This window comes from Staurois parvus, unplaced genomic scaffold (assembly GCF_062004578.1).
Source record: "Staurois parvus isolate SC_StPar_1 unplaced genomic scaffold, SC_StPar_1.0 ptg000902l, whole genome shotgun sequence".
NCBI lineage: Eukaryota > Metazoa > Chordata > Amphibia > Anura > Ranidae > Staurois > Staurois parvus.
In genome coordinates this window covers 1,042,385-1,066,053 of record NW_028318698.1, presented here as the reverse complement: position 1 = coordinate 1,066,053, position 23,669 = coordinate 1,042,385, and the positions used below count along the sequence as shown (strand labels likewise).

The window sequence follows — 23,669 nt, the reverse complement described above, 5'->3', positions numbered from 1 at the left end:
AATTTGAACTTCAGCAAGTCGTCCTCCCCACATCTAGATGCCTAAATGCATTGAGTTGCTGCCATGTGATTGGCTGATTAGCAATTTGTGTTACCAAGTGATTGAACAGGTGTACCTAATAAAGTGGCTGGTGAGTGTATATAATGTTTAGGGACATGGACATGTAGCACACACAGTCTAGGCTTTTATCTGTGTATAGATATTTTGGGGGATGTTTCAGGCAGGGGAAGGTTACGTTTTTAGGGGTTGTTTGGATTTTTGTGTTGCTATTATCAAAGCCAAACTCCAAGTAAATATTTTTTACTTTTTTTTTTGCAGCAATCACTAAAAACAGGCCTGAATTTTTTTTATTTATTTTTTAATAACCAAATACAAAAAATATATCTACATTTTTGTTCTTTCACAATACCAGCAAGCATCCTACACACCAAAACGGTTTCTGGTAAAAGCTGCCATCTTGAATCTTTCACAGTTTGAAACCGTAACCTATTCTTATAGGAAAAACGATAACCACAAATATGATTTGTATTGCTACCAAATAACAAACATAATCTGAAAGGTAAAACTAAAAAAGACTACCTCATTCAACAATAAATACATCAGACATGATTGGACAGACATTTTCCTTAATTTGGTAAGACATGTCACATGATCACATGCCATCAAGGCAACAAAGCTTAATTGCGTCTTGCAGAAACATGACCACAAATATAGGAATGTATATTTTGCAGCAAAGCCTTGGAATGGGCCAATGGGCTATTAAAAAGATTAGAAATTTTCTAGCAGCCGAGAGAAAACAATTCCTGCAGGATCCATTCTTCAGACACATAAATATATATAAATTATTATTACAAATTTAAAATTTCATACCAAAAATTTGGATACAAAAATATATAAATACAGAAAAATACAAAAGCATTCTGGTTATCCAAGTAAGATCAGTGCTTTAGTTAAGAGAAGAAAACCATGATCGACTAGAGTAATAGCTATCCAAAATGTACCACGGTGTTGTAAAAAATTGTATAGTACCAAAGAGGTAATGTGGTCATGCGTTGGAAAGAGGTTAATAATTAACAGAACTCCATGTCTCAATTTGTTATTTTTATATAGACCATTAATCTCCTTTATTTTTATCTGGATAAGGGGAAATATTTTTAGGAGAATGAGTAATAAATATGAGGGTTCCTCAAAAAGTTTCCGCACTTTTTTGAAACTCTAATATAAAAATGTATATAAAAAATTGCATAGTACCAAAGATATAGATATGGCCATGGGAAGGAAGCATAACGTCTTGTTCTATTTTTATCAGGATGAGAGGAATCATTATAGGAAGATGAAGGAAAATAGGCTAGAGTAGCCTGTCCCAAACTTTTTAACTCAGAGGAACCCTTGAAATATCTTGGAACCCCAGCTAAAAATTAATAAACTGCATCAGTTGGGAGAATATCCATTATCTTGAGGGCCACAGGGAAGAATGCTCCTCTTACAGTGATGAACAAAATGTTACCCTTACAGACAGCTGAAAAATAACTGGTATGCCAATTGGTGTTGGCCCTGGAATTATGAAGGTACCATCGTAAGGAAAGTCATTACACCTCAGCTCAAGGAACCCCTACTAACCTCTGGAGGAATCCTGGTTGAGAATTGCTGGGGTAGAGTAATAGGTATCCAAAATGTATCACACTGTTGTAAAAACTGCATAGTATCAAAAACATATATATTATGACCATGGGTAGGAACCAGAGGTTATAAAGATTTTTTTTGTTCTATACACAATATATAGTCCTTTTTTGTTTTATGGATGTGAAGGAAATATTTTTAGGACAATGAACAAAAATAGGCTAGAGAAGCCTTTATTATTTTTAAACCAGAGAAACCCTTGAAATAATAGGTCACGGGGAAACCCAGCTTAAATGAATCAATCAAGGCCAGTGGTAAGAAAGTCCCTTACATTGGTGGTCATTGGGAAGAATTGCCTCCCTTACAGACAGCTAAAAAAGATACTTGGGTCATGCTGATGGCTCTGCCTAGAACTATGCAGGTACCATTAAGGAATAGGTCAATTAGCTACAGCTCACAGAACTTCTAGCAATCTCTGAAGGAACCCTGGTTGAGAATGGCTGGGCTAGAGTGATAAATATCCAAAATGTACCTTTGGATTAACAGATTTTAAGACTGATTTAAGATCTGACCAGTGCTTCCAGGCACTATGCTAGTTCATCTCCCAATTCATTATGACAAGTTTCACATGCAGGACCACCTATAGATGACTGAAGTGCCCTATGACTGCCATTCATGTGAAAGACTAGACTCCTTGTCAGGCCATACTCCTGATAGAGGAAACCTGTTATTGAGCACAATAAAGGGGCTGACACAGCAGCCCTACTTCTGAAAATGTCAGATGTCTGACTTTTTGCTTGGCCATTGACTTCAATGCTTACTGATTTAGGGACCTCAAACAAGTATGCAGATGAGAGGTTCTGATTAGGCCAGTATACCAAAGTGTTGACATAGTTAGTTAGGCCTCTAGTTTTTGGAGAAGGTCAGCTTTGGCAGCCTCTGTATTTCTTTTAAAACAAGGTTGCTTTAAGGGTGTGAGCAACATTCAAAGTGATCTTTGATTGGCGCCTGTGCCCAGAGGCCGACCTCCCGTATTCACAATGCAGCCTCTTGACACGGGACTGGAAGCAAGTGAAGATCATTGAAGTAGTGGTGTCTACTACAGTGATCTCCAGCTTGCAGGGGTATCCTATAGGTATGGTATTGGTATGTACATAGTTACATTGGTCCAAGCTGGACCATGAGAATCCGCTACTTGTGGAAGGGTCCTGAACATACATGGTATTCCTAGATATTGTAGAAAATGGAAGGGTACAGATGTTGAGATAAAGGAGGTACAAGTTTTTGCCACTTTTATTGAGACTGATGGCCTGGAACACACCCTGCCTTCCTCCATCTTTTTCTTGGCACCAGTTGCTCTGAAGATAATTTCCTACAACCAATACAGGGCCAATAAAGACTGGTCCATTGGACTGGGGATGTCTTCTATAGCAATCCAGAGGTTTTGTACCACATGGGGGCTCTACCTAGAAAAAAAGGAGTGCAGATGCTTCTAGAAATTTCAACTACACCATTCATTCACAGCTAATATTTGGGATTGTGCAATTAAAATATTATCTAAGGCTCTGCTGGTCCCTAAAAGAGGCAGGAACCGCGAAGACTACGCTTCATGCTGAGGTCCATGGTCAGAGATCGGCACATTCGTTTGCTGGTTATTTTCATTTCTTTGGCTGATTCTAGTGCCCGGCTTAAATCATCCAAAGCCAAGATGTCTGAAATGGGGGAAGGAGCCCTTGAAAATGAAGAACGAACATCAGCGACATTATATCCAGCAGGAACATAGATGCCAGGTGGAGTGCTGTATCTGAAGAAAGGAAACAAGGAAATCAAGGTGAAACAAAGGCTGAAGCAACTGTGACAAATCAAATTAATTAATGAGACACTTGTACCTTGGCCATTCCTGACCAATTGACAAGTTTTCTTTAAAGCCAAAATATTTAAAATTTTGTTCATCCACTCTCATGATTCCCTTTGTCTTCCAAATGTTTATAGTGGTGACCTAACTTTTTTCTGTCATAGTTAAGCAGTTCAGGTTGGTCACCTACCCACTGTCAGTCTTCTGAATTAAAAGGTAGCACACTGTCTGTTTTATTCCTATACCAACCCCCCCTCTCATTATTAGGCTTCCAGTGTCATTTGAACATAAATAGCTCCTACTGATGGTTCAGTCAGAGGCATAATATTTGATTAGAATTTTATTAGAAAGTCGTTGTTTTTGAAACGTTCATTTGATTTTTTTGATTGTAAATGGGAACAATTGACTATCACTTAAGACTGTAGTATTTTTTTCTTGATTTTCCTTATCTAAACAAACACATTTCTAACTGGTATTGTGGTCCTTGGTTGGGAAAAATCGTACTTAAATAGCCTGCGTTTGGAAAAACACATTCAGAATTTAGAATTTTCATGGACATTTTGTTCCCCTGCTTCTTTTGACAGTGTATGTATGATATAGGAATGTAGTAGGAAACAATACAAAGTGGGGGATCAGGAAGATTTTTTTTTTTTTTTTGTTTCCTTGCTGGAGCAAATTGAATCATAATTTTTATAGGGGTTTTTTGGATTCTTCTGGATCAACTGTTTAGGATTGTTTATATGGAGGTTTTCTATCTGTTTTTATTATTGTCACAGATTCTCACCGCACATGCACGCCCACGGCGACTAGCTAACCGAGGCGTGCACGTCCGGCCGTGACTTGGGGTAAAGAGGGAATGAGGGAGACTTCCTTTGAGCATATAAGACTGGCCGTGATACGCTTTCACAGCCCGCACTGCCTCTGGCCACCACTAGAGGGAGACTCTACTCCAATCCATCTGGCTGATCACACACAGGCAGATACAAATCTTATATACAATCTGGTGCACTCTAAGGGTTGGGGAGCAGTCTAGCATTTGGCACACCCTTCTAGGATTCCTCCAGCTATCCTACAAGCTAGAACCCCGGTGTTAATCACTCTTCCCCTGTCCACACCCCCCCAAACCAGACACACAACAAACGGTAACTTTCCACCACCCAACAGTTTGTCCGCAGACTGGTCTGCTGGGCCACCACACACACACACACAGATCTCCGTCTGGCAGATCTGCTGCTTTAAAATCTGCATGCAATCTGCCAACACGCAGTGCAATTGCATACAGATTGGCAATAAACTTGACCGAGCATATATAGACACTGCAATAAAATACAATCTCTCTGGAGATCTGAGCCCGAGCTTAAGTACCCAGAAGTCACTTATTAATTTTACGATTTAATATCCTGAAAGTGGGCAGTACATAAAATATGTACAAAGAAAAAACAATTACAGAAAATACAAAAAAAGACACACAATCGACTATTCACTGTAAAATAAAAGGGAATAAAAACAGAAATAAAACTTTTACCAAGATTTATCCTGCCACTGGAGCACGTCCGTGATTCACCAGTCAAATAGAACCGGCTCCGTACGAATCACCCCGTCTATATCTCAGGGTCCTCAATTTATTGAAATATGGACGTAGGCTGGACATTAGCCCTTGGCCAGTCAACCCTGGGGGGCGATCCTGTACCAGCCCACAGGACGTTCTGGGTTCTAAAGTGCCCAAAGTCGACTGGACCAGGAACAGTTTGAATCATCAAGTCAGGGATAGAATTTCCGACACCAGCGCATCAGTCCGATCGCGACAGTACCAATCACTGTTCAGCTGTTGCAATCAGGCGCCATATAACCGTTTTCTGTGTTCCTCTGGGATTCCACAGGGGCTACAAATACAGTTTTACATGCAGATGTAGCCCACAGAGTGTCCAATCAGAAGGAAGTATTTTCATCTCTCTGCAACTACTATTTTAGCTTTTATGAGAGATGAAATATTTTCCTTTGACCTGTGGGTATATGTCAGAGCTGGCAGACAGATCGGAGCCACTCCTGCGAGGCATGGTTCACATCAGACAGTGCTTCTTGAAACCAGTAAACCCAAAACAAGTGTGTGATTTTTAAGGGCAGGACAGCTGTCAGCAACACATCCAATATCATCACACTGATTGGAGTCAAGGTTGGCTCACTCCTGGCTCCAATTAGCTCTGGGAGAAGTCATTAAGCTAGGGCCTCACATACTGTTTCCTCCAACCATGGCAACATCTAATGTTTGTGTAGTATTATGTTCAGCAGACTGTGTTCTTCTATTGTTGTGACTTAGGTGACGTTCAGAGCACATTTTATGCCCAATTCATGCAAAACTCCACGTAATCCCAAGGGGTTCACATACTTTTTCTTGCAACTGTATATATAGATAGATATGTGTGTGTGTATATACAGTGGGGATCGAAAGTTTTGGCACCCCAGCTAAAAATTTGTATTAATGTGCATAAAGAAGCCAAGGAAAGATGGAAAAATCTCCAAAAGGCATCAAATTACAGATTAGACATTCTTATAATATGTCAACAAAAGTTAGATTTTATTTCCATCATTTACACTTTCAAAATAACAGAAAACAAAAAAATGGCGTCTGCAAAAGTTTGGGCACCCTGCAGAGTTAATATCTTGTACTGCCCCCTTTGGCAAGTTTCACAGCTTGTAAACGCTTTTTGTAGCCAGCCAAGAGTCTTTCAATTCTTGTTTGAGGTATCTTTGCCCATTCTTCCTTACAAAAGTCTTCCAGTTCTTTGAGATTTCTGGGCTGTCTGTCACGCACTGCTCTTTTAAGGTCTATCTATAGATTTTCAATTATGTTGAGGCCAGGAGATTGTGAAGGCCATGGCAAAACCTTCAGTTTACGCCTCTTGATGTAATCCCCCGTGGATTTCGAGGTGTGTTTAGGATCAGTATCCATTTGTAGAAGCCATCCTCTCTTTAACTTCAGCTTTTTCACAGATGGCATCAAGTAACCATCCAAAATTTGCTGAAAGTTTATTGAATCCATTTTTCCTTCTACTCGTGAGATGTTCCCTGTGCCACTGGCTGCAACACAACCCCAAAGCATGATTGATCTAACCCCATGCTTAACAGTTGGACAGAGGTTCTTTTCATTAAATTCTGTGCCCCTTCTTCTCCAAACGTACCTTTGCTCATTCCGGCCAAAAAGTTCAATTTTAACCTCATCGGTCCACAGAACCTGTTTCCAAAATGCATCAGGCTTGTCTATATGTTCATTTGCAAAGTTCAAACAATGATTTTTGTGGTGAGGACGTAGAAGAGGTTTTATTCTGAAGACTCTGCCATGAAGACCATATTTGTACAAGTATCTCTTTATAGTGGAATAGTGTATCACAACTCCAGTGTCTGCCAGATCTTTCTGGATGGATCGTGCAGTCAAACGTGGGTTTTGAATTGTTTTTCTCACAATCCTGCGAGCTGTTCTGTCTGATATTTTTCTTGGTCTTCCAGATCTTGCTTTAACTTCCACTGTTCCTGATGACTGCCATTTCTTAATTACATTCCGAACAGAGGATATTGACATCTGAAAACGCTTTGCTATCTTCTTATAGCCTTCTCCAGCTTTGTGAGCGTCAACTATTTTCAGTTTCAGTTTTCTAGACAACTGCTTAGAAGAACCCATGGTGCTGATTGTTGGGGCAAGGTCAGATGAGTCTGGGCATTTAAAACCTTTGAGCTTGACATCACCTGGTCTTCCCAGACGATGATTGAGAACAATCCATGACACTGGCAGGTCTCAGCTTTGCAAAGGGGGCAGTGCATGCTATAAATTCTGCAGGGTGCCCAAACTTTTGCAGACGCCATTTTTTTTGTTTTCTGTTATTTTGTAAGTGTAAATGATGGAAATAAAATCTATCTTTTGTTGACATATTCTAAGAATGTCTAATCTGTAATTTGATGCCTTTTGGAGATTTTTCCATCTTTCCTTGGCTTCTTTATGCACATTAATACAAATTTTTAGCTGGGGTGCCCAAACTTTCGATCCCCACTGTATATGTATGTATATATATATATATATATATATATTTCAATGCGTTTGGGGGGGAAGGATTCCCTCCTCATTTTTGTCGATAGGACACACTAGTCTCAATTCAGGCCTTCTATGTTGTTTCAAGTGGATTGTATTACAAATCCCAGAAGAGGGGAGAGGACTTTTACCCCGAAACGCATTGGAGTATCTGATGTTCTTCAAGCGGAGGACCAGTCAAAATAATGAAAAAAAAAGTCAGCAGCTACAAAAACTGTAGCTTCTTTTAAAAAACAGACACTCACCTGTCCTTTGATCCTGCAGTGTCCTCACACCGGCCAGGTTCACTGGCCATCCTGTGTCCCTGGTGCCGGCATCTTCAGTGTGAGCACCCAGCTGTGACAGCCATGTGCTCACTGCACATGCGCGAGTAGCACTGTGCTTTGCGAATGATCCCATAGTCTTCTGGGACCTGTCATGTGTCCCAGAATACTAAAGGGAGAGTTGGCACAATTCTACTTCCAATTGTCTAGGTGGTTGCAGCAAAAGGGGGAGCGGGTACCTGTTGTCAAATTCAGGTACCCCCTCCCTCTTCCCCACTTCCCAAAGGTGCAAATCCTTAATGGGGAGCGGAGCCTTAAGGAGGAACTTCCCCTTTTGGGTGGCGCTCCTTTTTAACATGTAATTTTAAATACATTTGTAAAAAGATGGAGAGCTGTAATAGGCGCTCCTAACCACACACCCAAACGTTGTTCACTTGTTGAGCAATTTGACTATGGTGGCTAGCCTAGGTTCGGATTTAGGTACCTATCTCCACCATAAATTAAACTTTGGCAAGAAAAATTAACTTTATAACTTAATGATCTGAATTAATTTCTACTCCCATCAGTCCATTGCTATCACACACCTATCAGAATACAATAGCTGGCTGTGGGAGATTTGTTCATCTGCGTGGCTTAGCGTAGATGAAGGATTCTGTGAGATTTCTTTTGCTTAGCCTCCACCCTGATCACAAGACCTCTATCCTTTGTATGGCCAGCTTTGTAGGCATATACTGGTTAATAAATGGTCATCGTAAAGTGTCATGTCTTTCTGAACTGTCATAACATGATTAACTCACATGACGGGAGGGCTGTAAGGCACAATGGGAGGGGGTATGTAGCCGACCGGAGGAGGGTGACTCGTATACCAATGCTGGCAATGTTGATGCCTCCGATGACGCCTGTGTTCACCATCAGTCATTTCTGTAGGAAAAATAATAGAAATGGTAGACCTCTGTTGATGGAAAAATATACGTATATTTGCAATGTAGGGACTGCAAAGAATCAGCCCAACCAAAACCCCACTGTAAGTAGAAGCTGGAAAGTTCAGCTACCTCTCCCTTTTAAAGGGGCTCTGGAGGAGTTTACAGCAAAGCTTTACCCATAACAGTTTGATAAATAACAAAAAAAAAACATTCTTCATTAATAATTATGCTCCCAAAATGAATGTGTGCTGTAAATTGCCTCCAGCATTGCTCCAGTTTCTTCTTGTTGGAGACCGGCATTTTGTCGAAACCCACAGTAGTCCCTTTCATATTGGAAACTCTCCCCCTCTTCTTGGTCTTAAAAATTTTGGCACTTTCCACAAATAAAAGAAGCAGATTTCCAGCCTTAATTGTATGTATTGACTCAGAGGAAGGCTGACAGAAGCTTTACAGTGTTTGCAGGCTGCTCAGGAAGGAGAAAGAGAATATCAGGGAGATGAGAAACTATCCTTGTAAGTTTAACTCTTTCGTGTCTCCCTGGCCGCAGAGTTTGTCCTGTCACCTCTCCTGATTTTCTCTTCTTGTCACCCAAGCAGTGTTCCCTCCGCAGTCTGTCATTCCTGTTTCTTCCCCCTTCAGCAAACGTAAATCCTAAAGCTGCCTGCTGATCGGCCTCTAGTGGGTCTGGTTTTAGGCACAGTGCTGAGAATAGACCGCAACTGAGCATGTGTAGAGGAGGGTGAAACCCTGCAATACTGGATTTTAAACAGAATAGGAACCTATTTTGAACATTTTAAATAGCTATAACTGTAAAAGGGACCAGCCTGAAGTCATCTATCCAGACTAAATTTTCTTCCTCAAAGCTCCATTTTAAGGAAAACTGTCCTGAGACAAATAGGCTGCCAGAACTGATCAACATCTACATTGATTGGCTAGCTGGCTGGTGGCCTTGCTGATTCAGAGTCTTCTATTCTTTCTGAGTCACCTGGAACAAGTAAGCATATTATCAGCCATTCTGACTTTACATGTTGCATACCTTTCCTGGATCTGTGATTCAGAAATCTTGACAGCCAGGCTATTGGTATTTTCCAAAGGAGGTCAGTGGTGATCTATTATTTTTCCTTTTCTATTTTATTCTATGGTGAGAGCATGAGGAGGAGTGGTGAAACCCCAAGGTAGATGGCGACACCCAAGGCTCCAAGGTAAGCAGGAAATGCCAGGACGTATGGCAGAGGGTTGTCACCACAAGTTATAACAAAGGTCCAGTATACCCCCTGAGCATAGCTAGACAATTTTTAGGTGGGCTTTGCTTGTAAATTGCTGACTAGGGTTACCTTCGGTGAGAATAATTTCCCTTCCTGTCCCAGTGGCATCAAAAGATGAAATAAAAGGCAATTCATGCCTGATATGGTTTCTAATCCTTCCCCACATTGCCAAAAAATAATGTAATGGTTCCCTCTATCCCCATTAAAGAGATTTCCCATTTCCTGTTCTTGGACACCCTGTCACTGGAACAAGAAGTGTAGGAAATGCTCTATATGGTGGGACATAGACCGCAATAAAAAAAACAGGGAGAGGTTCTATTCCTTTGTAATCTATTCTTAGCTCCCATTCACACTGATGCGACTTGTCATGTGATTTGACAGTTCAGCCCAGTAGCACCCTATGATCTGTAATGGAGCCATTCTAATCGGCGCGACTCGACCGATTTGAAAATTAGGTTCTGCACTACTTTTGCCGTTTTCTGGTGCGACTTGCATTGACATCTACGCATGAAGTCGCAAAGATGTCTTACAAGTCCCACCTGAAACCACACTGACATGCCACTTAGAAATTATGTGACTTCACTTGTCGCACAATATCAAAGTCAGCTTCAATGTAAACCTGGGCTAAGAGAACTATAAGGCTCCATGCACACGGGGTGTTTTGATAACGCTGGTAACGTTAGCTGTGTAAAGTCATGTTAAAAATGTGAGATTTTTAAGGTTTTTTTTACAGTTTTTGCATTAGCGTTTAACCACGTTTTTCAACGTTAGAGCATTTTTACAGCTAAAAAAACTCCTCTAGAAACCCATTAGTCCTGGGTTTTTTTTCCAGCCAAAAAACGCTGATTACAGTCTATGTGTGCATGGACACATAGGATAACATGCTGGGGAGTTTACTGGCTGTAGAAAAAAAACGGCAAAAGCCAAAAACAGCCGCTGTAAAAATGTCCAGTGTGCATGAAGGCTAAAAGGCTTTGACTGATTTTGGGTCTCTGGCATCCTGTAGTTCACAATCTGGCCCATAGGTGTCAGTGTAATGCTGGTCACAACCAGTTCAGCATCAACTTTTAGCTTCAGGCCCATTCACATTTTCCAGAGTGCCAACATGTGTTGCATCTGCCTATTCATTTCCTGTAAGTCACAGGAGGGGCATTATGGGGGAGTCTGGAGCTGGGCTATAAGATTGATAATGTATTCTTAAAGGGGTGCTGAACACTAATCACTTTGTAAGCACCTGCAGATGTATTTCTTATAACTCTGACCACTTCACGGTCTAGAATGGTGGTCTCCAAACTGTGGCCCAGGGGCTGGATATGGCCCTTTGTATGCTTTTATCTGGCATTATTCCCCCCCACTGTCATCAACAGGGCACAGTTCCTGCCACTGACACCGACAATGGGGCACTATTCCCCCAACTGACACCAATGCTGGGGCACTAGTCCTCCCGCTGACGCCAATGCTGGGGCACTAGTCCTCCCGCTGACGCCAATGCTGGGGCACTAGTCCTCCCGCTGACGCCAATGCTGGGGCACTAGTCCTCCCGCTGACGCCAATGCTGGGGCACTAGTCCTCCCGCTGACGCCAATGCTGGGGCACTAGTCCTCCCGCTGACGCCAATGCTGGGGCACTAGTCCCTCCTGATGACACCAATGCGGGGGCACTAGTCCTCCCGCTGATGACACCAATGCGGGGGCACTAGTCCTCCCGCTGGTGACACCAATGCGGGGGCACTAGTCCTCCCACTGATGACACCAATGCGGGGGCACTAGTCCTTCCCCCAATATCAATGGAGCATTGTTTATTCCCACTAATGCCAGGGCACTTTTTTCTCCCACCAGCCACATGCCTGCCCCCCTAAAGTCTGAAGGACAGTAAACTGTTTAGAAGGTTTGGAGACCTTTGGTCTAGAAAAATACATTTCCCCATCATAGGCTCCTCTAACGACATTCACCCCGCTCTTATTTCTATGAATCGTCCAATCATAGTTCTCCTGCAACCTGTCTTAATCATCCCCATCACCTCCACATATCCCCAAATCACAGCTGACCTCTTCCTGACAATCTCCATTAAATTCCCCCAATACAGGTCACTGCCCTGATCACAACTCACTTCTCTCTGCATAAGTCTATTCACCCCTCCGCCTCATCAATTCTGTACAACACCCTTCATTAACCCCGTCCTCAACACACACATCTCCCCGGCAACCTACAATAACTCCCTTTAACACGAACCCCTTCAAAGTACATTGACCTCTACCCAGCTACATCCACTTCTTCCTTGCCTTCTGCACTGACTCCTGATCACTTTTTCCTGGACACCTTTGCTGAAGATTCCATTGGCAAGAATATTCATTTATTTTGGCCACTGGAATGAATGAATGCTCAAGCTCTAAATGTGCCTAGTGTTTAGGCATGTTCTGCATTTTTTTTCCACCAAAATGCTCCTCTTCTGAATGCACACTTGATGGGTTTTTTTTTTTTTTGTCCTGCCTCTAAATGCCTATGTGTGCATGAACATGAGTTAATATAGGGGGGCATGAGCCCTTAGTGCGCGCCTCTGGCCCAGCAACCTCCATTCACTCACTCTTAAAGGATAAGTTCACCTTTGGAACATTTTACATGTTCCACAAGTTTTTAGGGTGGAACATTTGTAACATGTTCGAGCATCTGCACCTTTTCCCCCTCCCAGCGACAGTGGACAGGGGATCCTTTCACCATTGGAAAATGGCGTGGCTGTACGGGGCTCTGCTCACCCGGCCGCATCATCTATTCACAGTTTCCTGTAAATGAATGCCTATAAGTACTGTCAGCCATTGTTGGCTGATTGCTTGTAGTTCTCAATGGACTAGGTGGACGCTAATTAGCATTTTTTGTAGTCTATTGATCTTCTTGCTGTAAGGTAACTACCTGCCTGTACTAGGTGCAGGCAGACCGCTATCCTGAGAGTCTGCAGGAGTCTGAGTTTGCAGCCACAACCTACTGATTGAGGGTGCAATGCTCTGCAGGCTCTTTAGAGAAAAAAAAGTACATTTTTTTTTTTTAACCTGAACTTGGCCTTTAAAAAAACAAAAGCATACAAATTGAAAGTAATTTTTACTCCCCGTTCTCTGCTCACCTCAGCTCGCCAACCCTTATTCAACCCCTCTTACCCCAGGTTTACAGCTAAGCGTTTTCTGCAGTGTTTTGCAGAAACGCAGTACAGTCCATTTAACATTATTTCCTATGAGACATGGTCACATTTCCGTGTCTTCACCCGGTGCGTTTTTTGGAAACGGTTGGGGACTTTTTTGAACGCAAAAAGTTGCCTTTTTGATTCTATAGACTTCAATGGAAATGCTGCAGAAAAGCATGTATTGCATTTTTGCCACCTTTTTGATGCATTTTTGATGCGTTTTGCATTTTAAATCTGCTTAACAACAAGAAAAATGAAAAAAGGAAAAAAAAAAAAGGAAAACTCGTCACAAACGCGAGTGCAAAAAAAACGCAATGCAGAAACGGCTCAAACGCAACCTGCATAGGTGTGAACTTAGCCTTACTGTAGTACTCTTGCTTATAAGTGCTTTAAATTCCCTGTTCCCCATTCAGCTCTGCTCATCATCCTCCATTCAGCCCTCTCTTACATTAGTACTCCTTGCTTATAAGTCATTTATACACCCTGTTCCCCATTCAGCTCTGGTCATCAACCTCCATTCAGCCCCCTCTTATATAAGTATTCTCCCTTTATAAATCGATTATACACCCTGTTCCTTACTTACCTCTGCTGGTCAAGCTCCATTCAGCACCCACTTAAACAGTAGTTGTACCCTCCCTTTAAAATAATTTATATTCCCTGATCTCTGCGCACCAACTTCATTTAGGCCCCTCCTTATGGTTGTAATTTCATCATTTATACCCCCTGCACTCCTCTGCCTGTCAGCCTCCAATCAGCCCCCCTCTTACATTGGTATTCTTCCTTTATAAGTCATTTATACTCTCCCCCATACTCCCCTCTAATCTTGCTTCTAAAATAAAACTTCTTGATCCCCGCTTCCAATTGCTTGTCAACCTCCATTTACCAACTAAAAAAAAATTTAGGAAATGTCCTTTGGAGTCTTTTTTACATTTCTCACATTTGTAATTGTATAGTTACCATCCACAAATATTCCAAAAACAGACACAATCTCTCATAAATGCTCTTCCTGATCACAAGGAAAATTCATAATTCTACATCCTAAAATAAACTTACCAGTTTTTGGTGCATTATCAGATCCGTTCTCCCTACATAATGGACAGGCTGGGTGTGTAGGAGGGACACTCTCCTCCTCCTTTGATGTTTTCATGGTAACTGCAGAGAACACAATTACGGAATACATCATCATCATATCAAGAACAGGATATAAATGCAAAGTTGCAGAATGTTCTGTACATCATTGCCAGCTCTGGTCACCAAGCCTCAAATAAAGGGTATTCTGCCAGAAGAACCAATTGTATTCAAGTTTAAACTAGTGGAGGGTATAGAATGAGAGGAAGGCTGTGATTGGTTGCTAGCAAAGCCCCGATGTGATTCCCATTGCAATTTTGTAGGGGGAAATTGGCAGCTCATGCAAGCATCTTGCAACTAAAAGGATTTTGCATGGTTGTGGGCAAATATTTTATAAAGTAAATCAGAGGCTAAGATGTCAGTTTCCTTGGCTGTAAGGGAGAAGAGGGTTTAGTTCCACTTTAAAAAATAAGTCTGCACATATGTTTTGGCAGGTAAATTGGTACACGATGTTTCACAGAGGGCACAATAATGAACATAAATTATATTCTATATGTTGTAGTGGTACTGCATATGGGGATAATAGTGACATTAACAAGTCCCTAGAGATGCCATAAAGGATATCCCAGGTCTAAACAATAAAATAAAGTGCAGCGCTAAAAAGGCAAGATAAAAAGTTTGATATAAAATTCGATATAAAAAGTTCGATCAATATAAAATAATCGGTCCGTGAATGTGGAGGACACAACTAAGAGTAATCCGGGAAAATGGCAGAAATGCGCACTCACCGACCGCACATAGGAAATGCGCATGTGTATATCAAATCCTACAGATGTCGTTATCCCCCAGGGAGAGGTGTCATCAATCGATCTGCTGGACTTGTAAAGCCTCCTTAGGATGGAGATGAGTCAACTGGACAGAAGATTCCCTCCAGGTAAAGGCTTCCCTCCTCTGGAAGTAGTATGCAGCTGTGTCTGCTAACCCCTCAAAAGAGGGGCAAAAAGTGGTAGAGTACCCATAGTGTAGTATATGTACTCTCCAGCGCCTCAGGATATGCACAGCCAAAAGGGAAGCCAAGGGTACCAGGACAGTGACAACCAAAAGGAAATGTTCCAGGGGTGCAGCCCTCCTCAGACGGGGAAATCAGCCACTGGATAGAGAGAAAACAGGTGGCGCACACACCTAGTGCATTATCCAAGGTTTATTGTAGGAATTAAATCATAAAAACATACTCACAGACGAAGCATGTATCTAAAAAGCATAGAAAAATGACAATGGCCACAACGGCGGGCAAGGTGTTCTCACAGTCAGTGCGGTCAAATCGCTGACGCGTTTCGGGGACGAATCCCTTTCCTCAGAGCTGATGATCAACCTCTGATGCTGATACACGATGAATGGAAAGTAAAGTAAGAGCCCTGCTGTTGAGGCATCAACAGCGAGGCTCTTACTTTACTTTCCATTCATCATGCATCAGCATCAGAGGTTTGGTCATCAGCTCTGAGGAAAGGGATTCGTCCCCGAAACGCGTCAGCCATTTGACCGCACTGACTGTGAGAACACCTTGCCCGCCGTTGTGGTCATTGTCATTTTTCTATGCTTTTTAGATACATGCTTCGTCTGTGAGTATGTTTTTATGATTTAATTCCTACAATAAACCTTGGATAATGCACTAGGTGTGTGCGCCACCTGTTTTCTCTCTACCCATAGTGTAGTATATCAAGTATTTTATTGGTAAAGCAATAGAATAATACAGGTCGGAAATAGTGTTAACGAGTGCCTGGAAGCACAGTAGAAAAAATGTGTCACTGACCTAAATATACAGTTGTGGCCAAAATTATTCAACCCCCACTGAAATTGAGTGTTTTGGCCAGTTTGACATTGCTTTTGATCATTCAGTCATCTTGCTTACATTTACATTAAAGAGGCACTTGTAGGTCAGACAAATATAACATAACAGTTATAATGAAATAACCACAAATGTCTTTTCTGTGCTCACAGCATTATCAGTTTTATTCAACCCCCAAGTGACATTCAATCTTAGTACTTAGTACAGCATCCTTTTACAGTTATAACAGCTTTTAAACGTGAAGCATAGCTTGACACAAGTGTCTTGCAGCGATCTACGGGTATCTTCGCCCATTCTTCATGGGCAAAGGCCTCCAGTTCAGTCACATTCTTAGGCTTGCGCACTGCAACTGCTTTCTTTAAGTCCCACCAGAGGTTCTCAATCGGATTTAAGTCTGGTGACTGCGATGGCCACTCCAAAATGTTCCAGCCTTTCCTCTGCAACCATGCTCTAGTGGACTTGGAGGTATGCTTGGGATCATTGTCCTGTTGAAAGGTCCAACGTCTCCCAAGCCTCAGGTGTGTGACGGACTGCATCACGTTTCCATCCAATATCTCCTGGTACTGAAGAGAATTCATGGTACCTTGCACACGCTGAAGCTTCCCTGTACCTGCAGAAGCAAAACAGCCCCAAAGCATGATTGACCCTCCACCATGCTTCACAGTAGGCAAGGTGTTCTTTTCATCATAGGCCTTGTTCTTCCTCCTCCAAACATAGCGTTGATCCATGGGCCCAAACAGTTCTAATTTTGTTTCATCAGTCCACAGAACACTATCCCACAACTTTTGTGGTTTGTCCACATGGCTTTTGGCATACTGCAGTCGACTCTTCTTATTCTTTGGAGACAGCAAGGGGGTACGCCTGGGAGTTCTGGCACGGAGGCCTTCATTACGCAGTGTGCGTCTTATTGTCTGGGCTGAAACTTCTGTACCCACATCTGACAAATCTTTTCTCAGTTCCTCAGCAGTCACACGGGGACTTCTCTCCACTCTACGCTTCAGGTAGCGCACAGCAGTCGAAGTCAGCATCTTCTTTCTGCCACGACCAGGTAGCGTTTCAACAGTGCCCTTTGCCTTGAATTTGCGAATGATGCTTCCTAAGGTGTCTCTTGGTATGTTTAACATCTTTGCAATCTTCTTATAGCCATTGCCCTTCCTGTGAAGAGAAATCACCTCTTCTCTTGTCTTCCTGGACCATTCTCTTGCCTTCACCATGTTTGTAACCACACCAGTAAATGTCTAGAAGGAGCTGAGTATCACAGTCATTTTAAAGCTGCCTAATTGGTGCTTATTATGCTTGATTGCTGCTCGGTGACATCCACAGGTGTTTTCAATACCTGATGGAAAGCACCTGTATGAACCTCTGTTCTTCAGAGTGGTAGTCTTTAAGGGGTTGAATAATTGTGGCAATGAAGAAACCACATAAGAACCATTTACTACTGTATTACATAAACAATTGATGTCATTTTAGTTGCATTTGGGTAGTTACAACGTCCTTGTAGGATTTGATTCTGAATACAATTCCAAATGTACACTATAGTCCCTAAACCCCTTTACAGCATTGGGGGTTGAATAATTTTGGCCACAACTGTAGCTGGCCGCCAGACCTCCTGGTGGTCTGAGCGGCAATGAGGCGTCACAGGCTGTCAGTTCCTCCTGAGGCCTTTCGTGCTAAGGCACATCATCAGAGGAGAACACTGACAGCTCCGTGACAGACGCCGGGTGTTAAAATAATGAACAGCGGGGAGTCGCGCATGCGCACTAACTCGCCGCCATTTTCCCGAAGAGCGGGCAACTGCGCATGCGCTCGCGGAGAGACGCCATTTTGCCATGGATACACAGAATTGTCAGCCTGAGGCATAACACTCATAGCTGACAGGGCACATTAAAGCGCATTAGGGCCAGAAAGAATGGCTCATGATCCCAGGGGAGGTAAATATGGTAACAATTCAAATTAACACTTGAGTGTATTAACCTCAATCCTCCTCCCAACTGATTCAGCACCTATGCGGTGACTAATAAGGGAAATAGCATAAAAGTGTACCCACGGTATAAAGAAGCGCTCCGAGTGCCAAGATCTTCAATTAAGTATTAACATACAATAAAAAGCAATAATAGTAATAATACACACATAGTAATGTGCAATTAAATGAACAGCCGTTCCAAAGACGGGAATTACTAATATACGGAGTATCTCTCTACTGTTAAAATGGAGCAGAATTAACTGTATATAGAAACACCGTTTGTTAACCAAGGATGATATAAAGATAGCTGAGGTATGATTATGCACAGCCATCTAAGCGTATAAATAAACGCTTGAGTACCACAGATAGTGGTTAATGATCCCAGGGGAATAATGGTAATAATAATGTCAAGACCCCTAGTCGGTGATTCATCACCTGAATTGGTGAGCTTGTGGGGGAAATGATACTAATTCATCCACGGCATGTATAGGTGCTCAAAGTGCAGTGATAAATAATTAAAAGAAATATAGAAATGCATAAATGTACGAAAGGGAATAAATCCTTAAAAATTGCCCATAAAAAAAATCCATAAAATAAGGAATAGGCTAGCATAAAAAATAACATAGAGGAATAGGATAGCTAAAAATTCATAAAACCAGTATAGAAGCCCATATTCGTCAGTCTTAATAATGTAATCAAAAATGTAATAGAAAAAACGTCACACAGCTTAAAGATAAAGGGTGCTAATTATTAGCTGTAAAGCAATTAACATCAATTTCGATGTTGTGTCCCCTAGGATGTAGGGTATCTAATTCATAGACCCATTTTGTTTTGGCTTGTGACACGGCTCTTGTTTTATTCTGACCTCTCCAGTGTGGTGATATTACTTCAATTCCCACAAATTTGAGAGAGGAGGGGTCACTATTGTGGAACAGCCTATAATGATTTGAGAGTGAATGTTCTCTGTAGCCTTTCTTGATATTGGCTACATGTTCTCTCAAACGGTCACGAAGTCGTCTGGTCGTCCGCCCCACGTACTGTTTTTGGCATGGGCATTGGAGGAGATACACCACAAATTTACTGTTGCATGAGATAAATTGATTAATAGTGTAATTTTTCCTGGTTATGTAAGATTCAAAGTTATTGATTCTGCATTTCCTAATACCATTATATTTACAAATAATACACTTATTACAAGGGTAAAACCCTTTCAATTCATCAAAGAATGTGGTGCCAGACGGGGGGTTGATTACGTTAGGAGCTATTTGATGCCTGATAGCTGTCGCTCTCCGGAAAATAATTTCTGGTTTGTCAGCCAAGATTTTAGACAGTATAGGATCCAATTTCAGTAAATTACAATTCTTCTTAATAATTCCACCAATCTGTCGAAACTGTGTGGAAAATGTTGTGACAAAGGGGCAGACCCTTGATTCTGTTGGTCTGGGTTTGTTAGATAGCATATCATTCCTGTCATATTGGGCAATCATCTGTATAGTGTTATCTAGGATATCCTCCTTATAGCGCTTTTCCAGGAACCTTTTCTTCAATATCATGGCTTGGTCAAAATAAGTGTCCATGTCTGTACAGTTGCGTCGAATACGCATAAACTGACCTTTCGGAATGTTACTCAACCAGTTAGGATGGTGACAACTGCTGGTTGGAATGTAACTATTCCTATCTGTACTCTTAAAAAATGATTTTGTTACAATTTTGCCATTAAAATTGATAAGTGTAAGATCTAAAAAATTAATTTCAGACTGACTGTATGTAAACGTAAGACTGATATTGAGCTTGTTATTGTTAAGACTAGTAAAAAAGTTAATAAGAGATTCTTTCTCTCCATTCCAAAGGAGAATAATGTCATCAATGTACCTCTTATACATAACTAGTTCCGGCCAGTCTCTAGCGTAAATGAGATCTTCTTCCCATTGAGACATAAAGAGGTTTGCCAGACTGGGGGCAAACCTAGCCCCCATTGCAACATCCTTAATCTGCAAGTAATACGACTGGTCAAACCAGAAGTAGTTATGGACCATGGCAAATTCAAGTAGCTCCAAGATAAACTGTTTTTGTACCATGGGCAAAGTACTGAAGTTAGTGAGGTAAAAATCAACAGCCTCCATACCATCAGCATGGTTGATGTTAGTATAGAGAGAGGCTACGTCAGCAGTAACCAGGTAAGTATTAGGAGATATATTGAGAGTGCTACATATATTTAACACTTGTTTTGTGTCCCGGAGGTAAGATGGGGTCTGTGCCACCAATGGCTGAAGATAATAATCTATATATTCCCCTATCTTGGAGCTGAGGGATCCAATCCCACTAATGATCGGACGGCCCGGTGGATGGACCGGGTCCTTGTGGATTTTGGGCAAAATGTATAGTATAGGCAATTTAGGTGTTATAGGGCACAGAAAGGCTTTCTCTTTCTTGTTTAATATGTTTAGATCAAAGCCTTTAGTAATGATCTTCTTCAGCTCTTTCTTATACCCTACCGGAGAGCGACAGCTATCAGGCATCAAATAGCTCCTAAAGTAATCAACCCCCCGTCTGGCACCACATTCTTTGATGAATTGAAAGGGTTTTACCCTTGTAATAAGTGTATTATTTGTAAATATAATGGTATTAGGAAATGCAGAATCAATAACTTTGAATCTTACATAACCAGGAAAAATTACACTATTAATCAATTTATCTCATGCAACAGTAAATTTGTGGTGTATCTCCTCCAATGCCCATGCCAAAAACAGTACGTGGGGCGGACGACCAGACGACTTCGTGACCGTTTGAGAGAACATGTAGCCAATATCAAGAAAGGCTACAGAGAACATTCACTCTCAAATCATTATAGGCTGTTCCACAATAGTGACCCCTCCTCTCTCAAATTTGTGGGAATTGAAGTAATATCACCACACTGGAGAGGTCAGAATAAAACAAGAGCCGTGTCACAAGCCGAAACAAAATGGGTCTATGAATTAGATACCCTACATCCTAGGGGACACAACATCGAAATTGATGTTAATTGCTTTACAGCTAATAATTAGCACCCTTTATCATTAAGCTGTGTGACGTTTTTTCTATTACATTTTTGATTACATTATTAAGACTGACGAATATGGGCTTCTATACTGGTTTTATGAATTTTTAGCTATCCTATTCCTCTATGTTATTTTTTATGCTATCCTATTCCTTATTTTATGGATTTTTTATTATGGGCAATTTTTAAGGATTTATTCCCTTTCGTACATTTATGCATTTCTATATTTCTTTTAATTATTTATCACTGCACTTTGAGCACCTATACATGCCGTGGATGAATTAGTATCATTTCCCCCACAAGCTCACCAATTCAGGTGATGAATCACCGACTAGGGGTCTTGACATTATTATTACCATTATTCCCCTGGGATCATTAACCACTATCTGTGGTACTCAAGCGTTTATTTATACGTTTAGATGGCTGTGCATAATCATACCTCAGCTATCTTTATATCATCCTTGGTTAACAAACGGTGTTTCTATATACAGTTAATTCTGCTCCATTTTAACAGTAGAGAGATACTCCGTATATTAGTAATTCCCGTCTTTGGAACGGCTGTTCATTTAATTGCACATTACTATGTGTGTATTATTACTATTATTGCTTTTTATTGTATGTTAATACTTAATTGAAGATCTTGGCACTCGGAGCGCTTCTTTATACCGTGGGTACACTTTTATGCTATTTCCCTTATTAGTCACCGCATAGGTGCTGAATCAGTTGGGAGGAGGATTGAGGTTAATACACTCAAGTGTTAATTTGAATTGTTACCATATTTACCTCCCCTGGGATCATGAGCCATTCTTTCTGGCCCTAATGCGCTTTAATGTGCCCTGTCAGCTATGAGTGTTATGCCTCAGGCTGACAATTCTGTGTATCCATGGCAAAATGGCGTCTCTCCGCGAGCGCATGCACAGTTGCCCGCTCTTCGGGAAAATGGCGGCGAGTTAGTGCGCATGCGCGACTCCCCGCTGTTCATTATTTTAACACCCGGCGTCTGTCACGGAGCTGTCAGTGTTCTCCTCTGATGATGTGCCTTAGCACGAAAGGCCTCAGGAGGAACTGACAGCCTGTGACGCCTCATTGCCGCTCAGACCACCAGGAGGTCTGGCGGCCAGCTATATTTAGGTCAGTGACACATTTTTTCTACTGTGCTTCCAGGCACTTGTTAACACTATTTCCGACCTGTATTATTCTATTGCTTTACCAATAAAATACTTGATATACTACACTATGGGTACTCTACCACTTTTTGCCCCTCTTTTGAGGGGTTAGCAGACACAGCTGCATACTACTTCCAGAGGAGGGAAGCCTTTACCTGGAGGGAATCTTCTGTCCGGTTGACTCATCTCCATCCTAAGGAGGCTTTACAAGTCCAGCAGATCGATTGATGACACCTCTCCCTGGGGGATAAAGACATCTGTAGGATTTGATATACACATGCGCATTTCCTATGTGCGGTCGGTGAGTGCGCATTTCTGCCATTTTCCCGGATTACTCTTAGTTGTGTCCTCCACATTCACGGACCGATTATTTTATATTGATCGAACTTTTTATATCGAATTTTATATCGAACTTTTTATCTTGCCTTTTTAGCGCTGCACTTTATTTTATTGTTTATACCGGAAGTGGTTGTGATCACCTTTAGTGCCATTAGCTGCTTATTTATCTTCTCACTTTTAGCGCTCACTTTGTTACACATTAGATATCCCAGGTCTGTTCCCAGGGTGGCAGGTGCAATCTTTGTGATGTAGGAGCGCTGAACCTTATGTGGATGAGTTTTAATATGATGGGTGGTTTGTGGTCCTAGAGCAGCGGTGTCAAACTGGCGGCCCTCCAGCTGTTGCGAAACTACAAGTCCAATCATGCCTCTGCCTTTGGGAGTCATGCTTGTAACTGTCAATCTTGCAATGCCTCATGGGACTTGTAGTTTGTCAACAGCTGGAGGGCCGCCAGTTTGACACCAGTGTCCTAGAGGCTGCTCACTAGCAACTGTGGGGTCTTGATGGACCCCCAGAGGAATTTGTTGAAGTTTTGAAAGAATGGGAGCACCACACAAGCTTGTACAGACTTTTAGAAAGATTTGTATTTTGTAAAAGCCAAAGCATTTCTGTGACAAAGAAAATACCAAGTTAAAAGCTATAAATCTATAGAAGTACAAATACCTTAATGCATTATCAGAGCCAAAAAGGACATTGCTCCACTAAGAAGTATAAAAACCAGGGTGGCAGGGTAACACTAAGTTTACAAACAGTTTGAGTAAATACACCCATACGTGTACACCTGTAAATAAAAGTACTGGCATATATTTGCTGTAGCACCCTCTACTGTGCTACTACATAGGGTAGTGTATTGCAGGTAAAATCATTGTGGTGACTCATGGTAGTTGTGCGAGTCTGTGATTGAGGTTGGCTTATTGCAGATCAGCTGGATGACTCAACAGGTTGTGGCTCTATCGCCTCCTCCTGACTCTGGAGGACCATAGAACCTTCCAAAAGTCAGTAAGGAAGCAGTGGATACCTAATTTGCATGTTTATGGGAGTTCAGCCAGTCCCAGGTTTTGAGGACCTGATA

General features: G+C 41.7%; 1 protein-coding gene across 2 annotated transcripts in view; it reads right to left on the bottom strand.

Moving 5' to 3' along the window:
* Positions 1–337: 337 nt before the first annotated feature.
* Positions 338–23,669, bottom strand: part of AKNA (AT-hook transcription factor) — a 108,712-nt gene continuing 85,380 nt past the window's right edge. For both annotated transcript variants that reach the window (XM_089656390.1, XM_089656389.1), the window contains exons 20-22: positions 14,232–14,330; positions 8,617–8,740; positions 338–3,424 (exon numbers count right to left, since the gene is read on the bottom strand). In XM_089656390.1, coding sequence (XP_089512516.1) covers positions 3,196–3,424; positions 8,617–8,740; positions 14,232–14,330 — 452 coding nt within the window. In that variant the 3' untranslated portion in view covers positions 338–3,195. The remainder of the gene's footprint in view (positions 3,425–8,616; positions 8,741–14,231; positions 14,331–23,669) is intronic.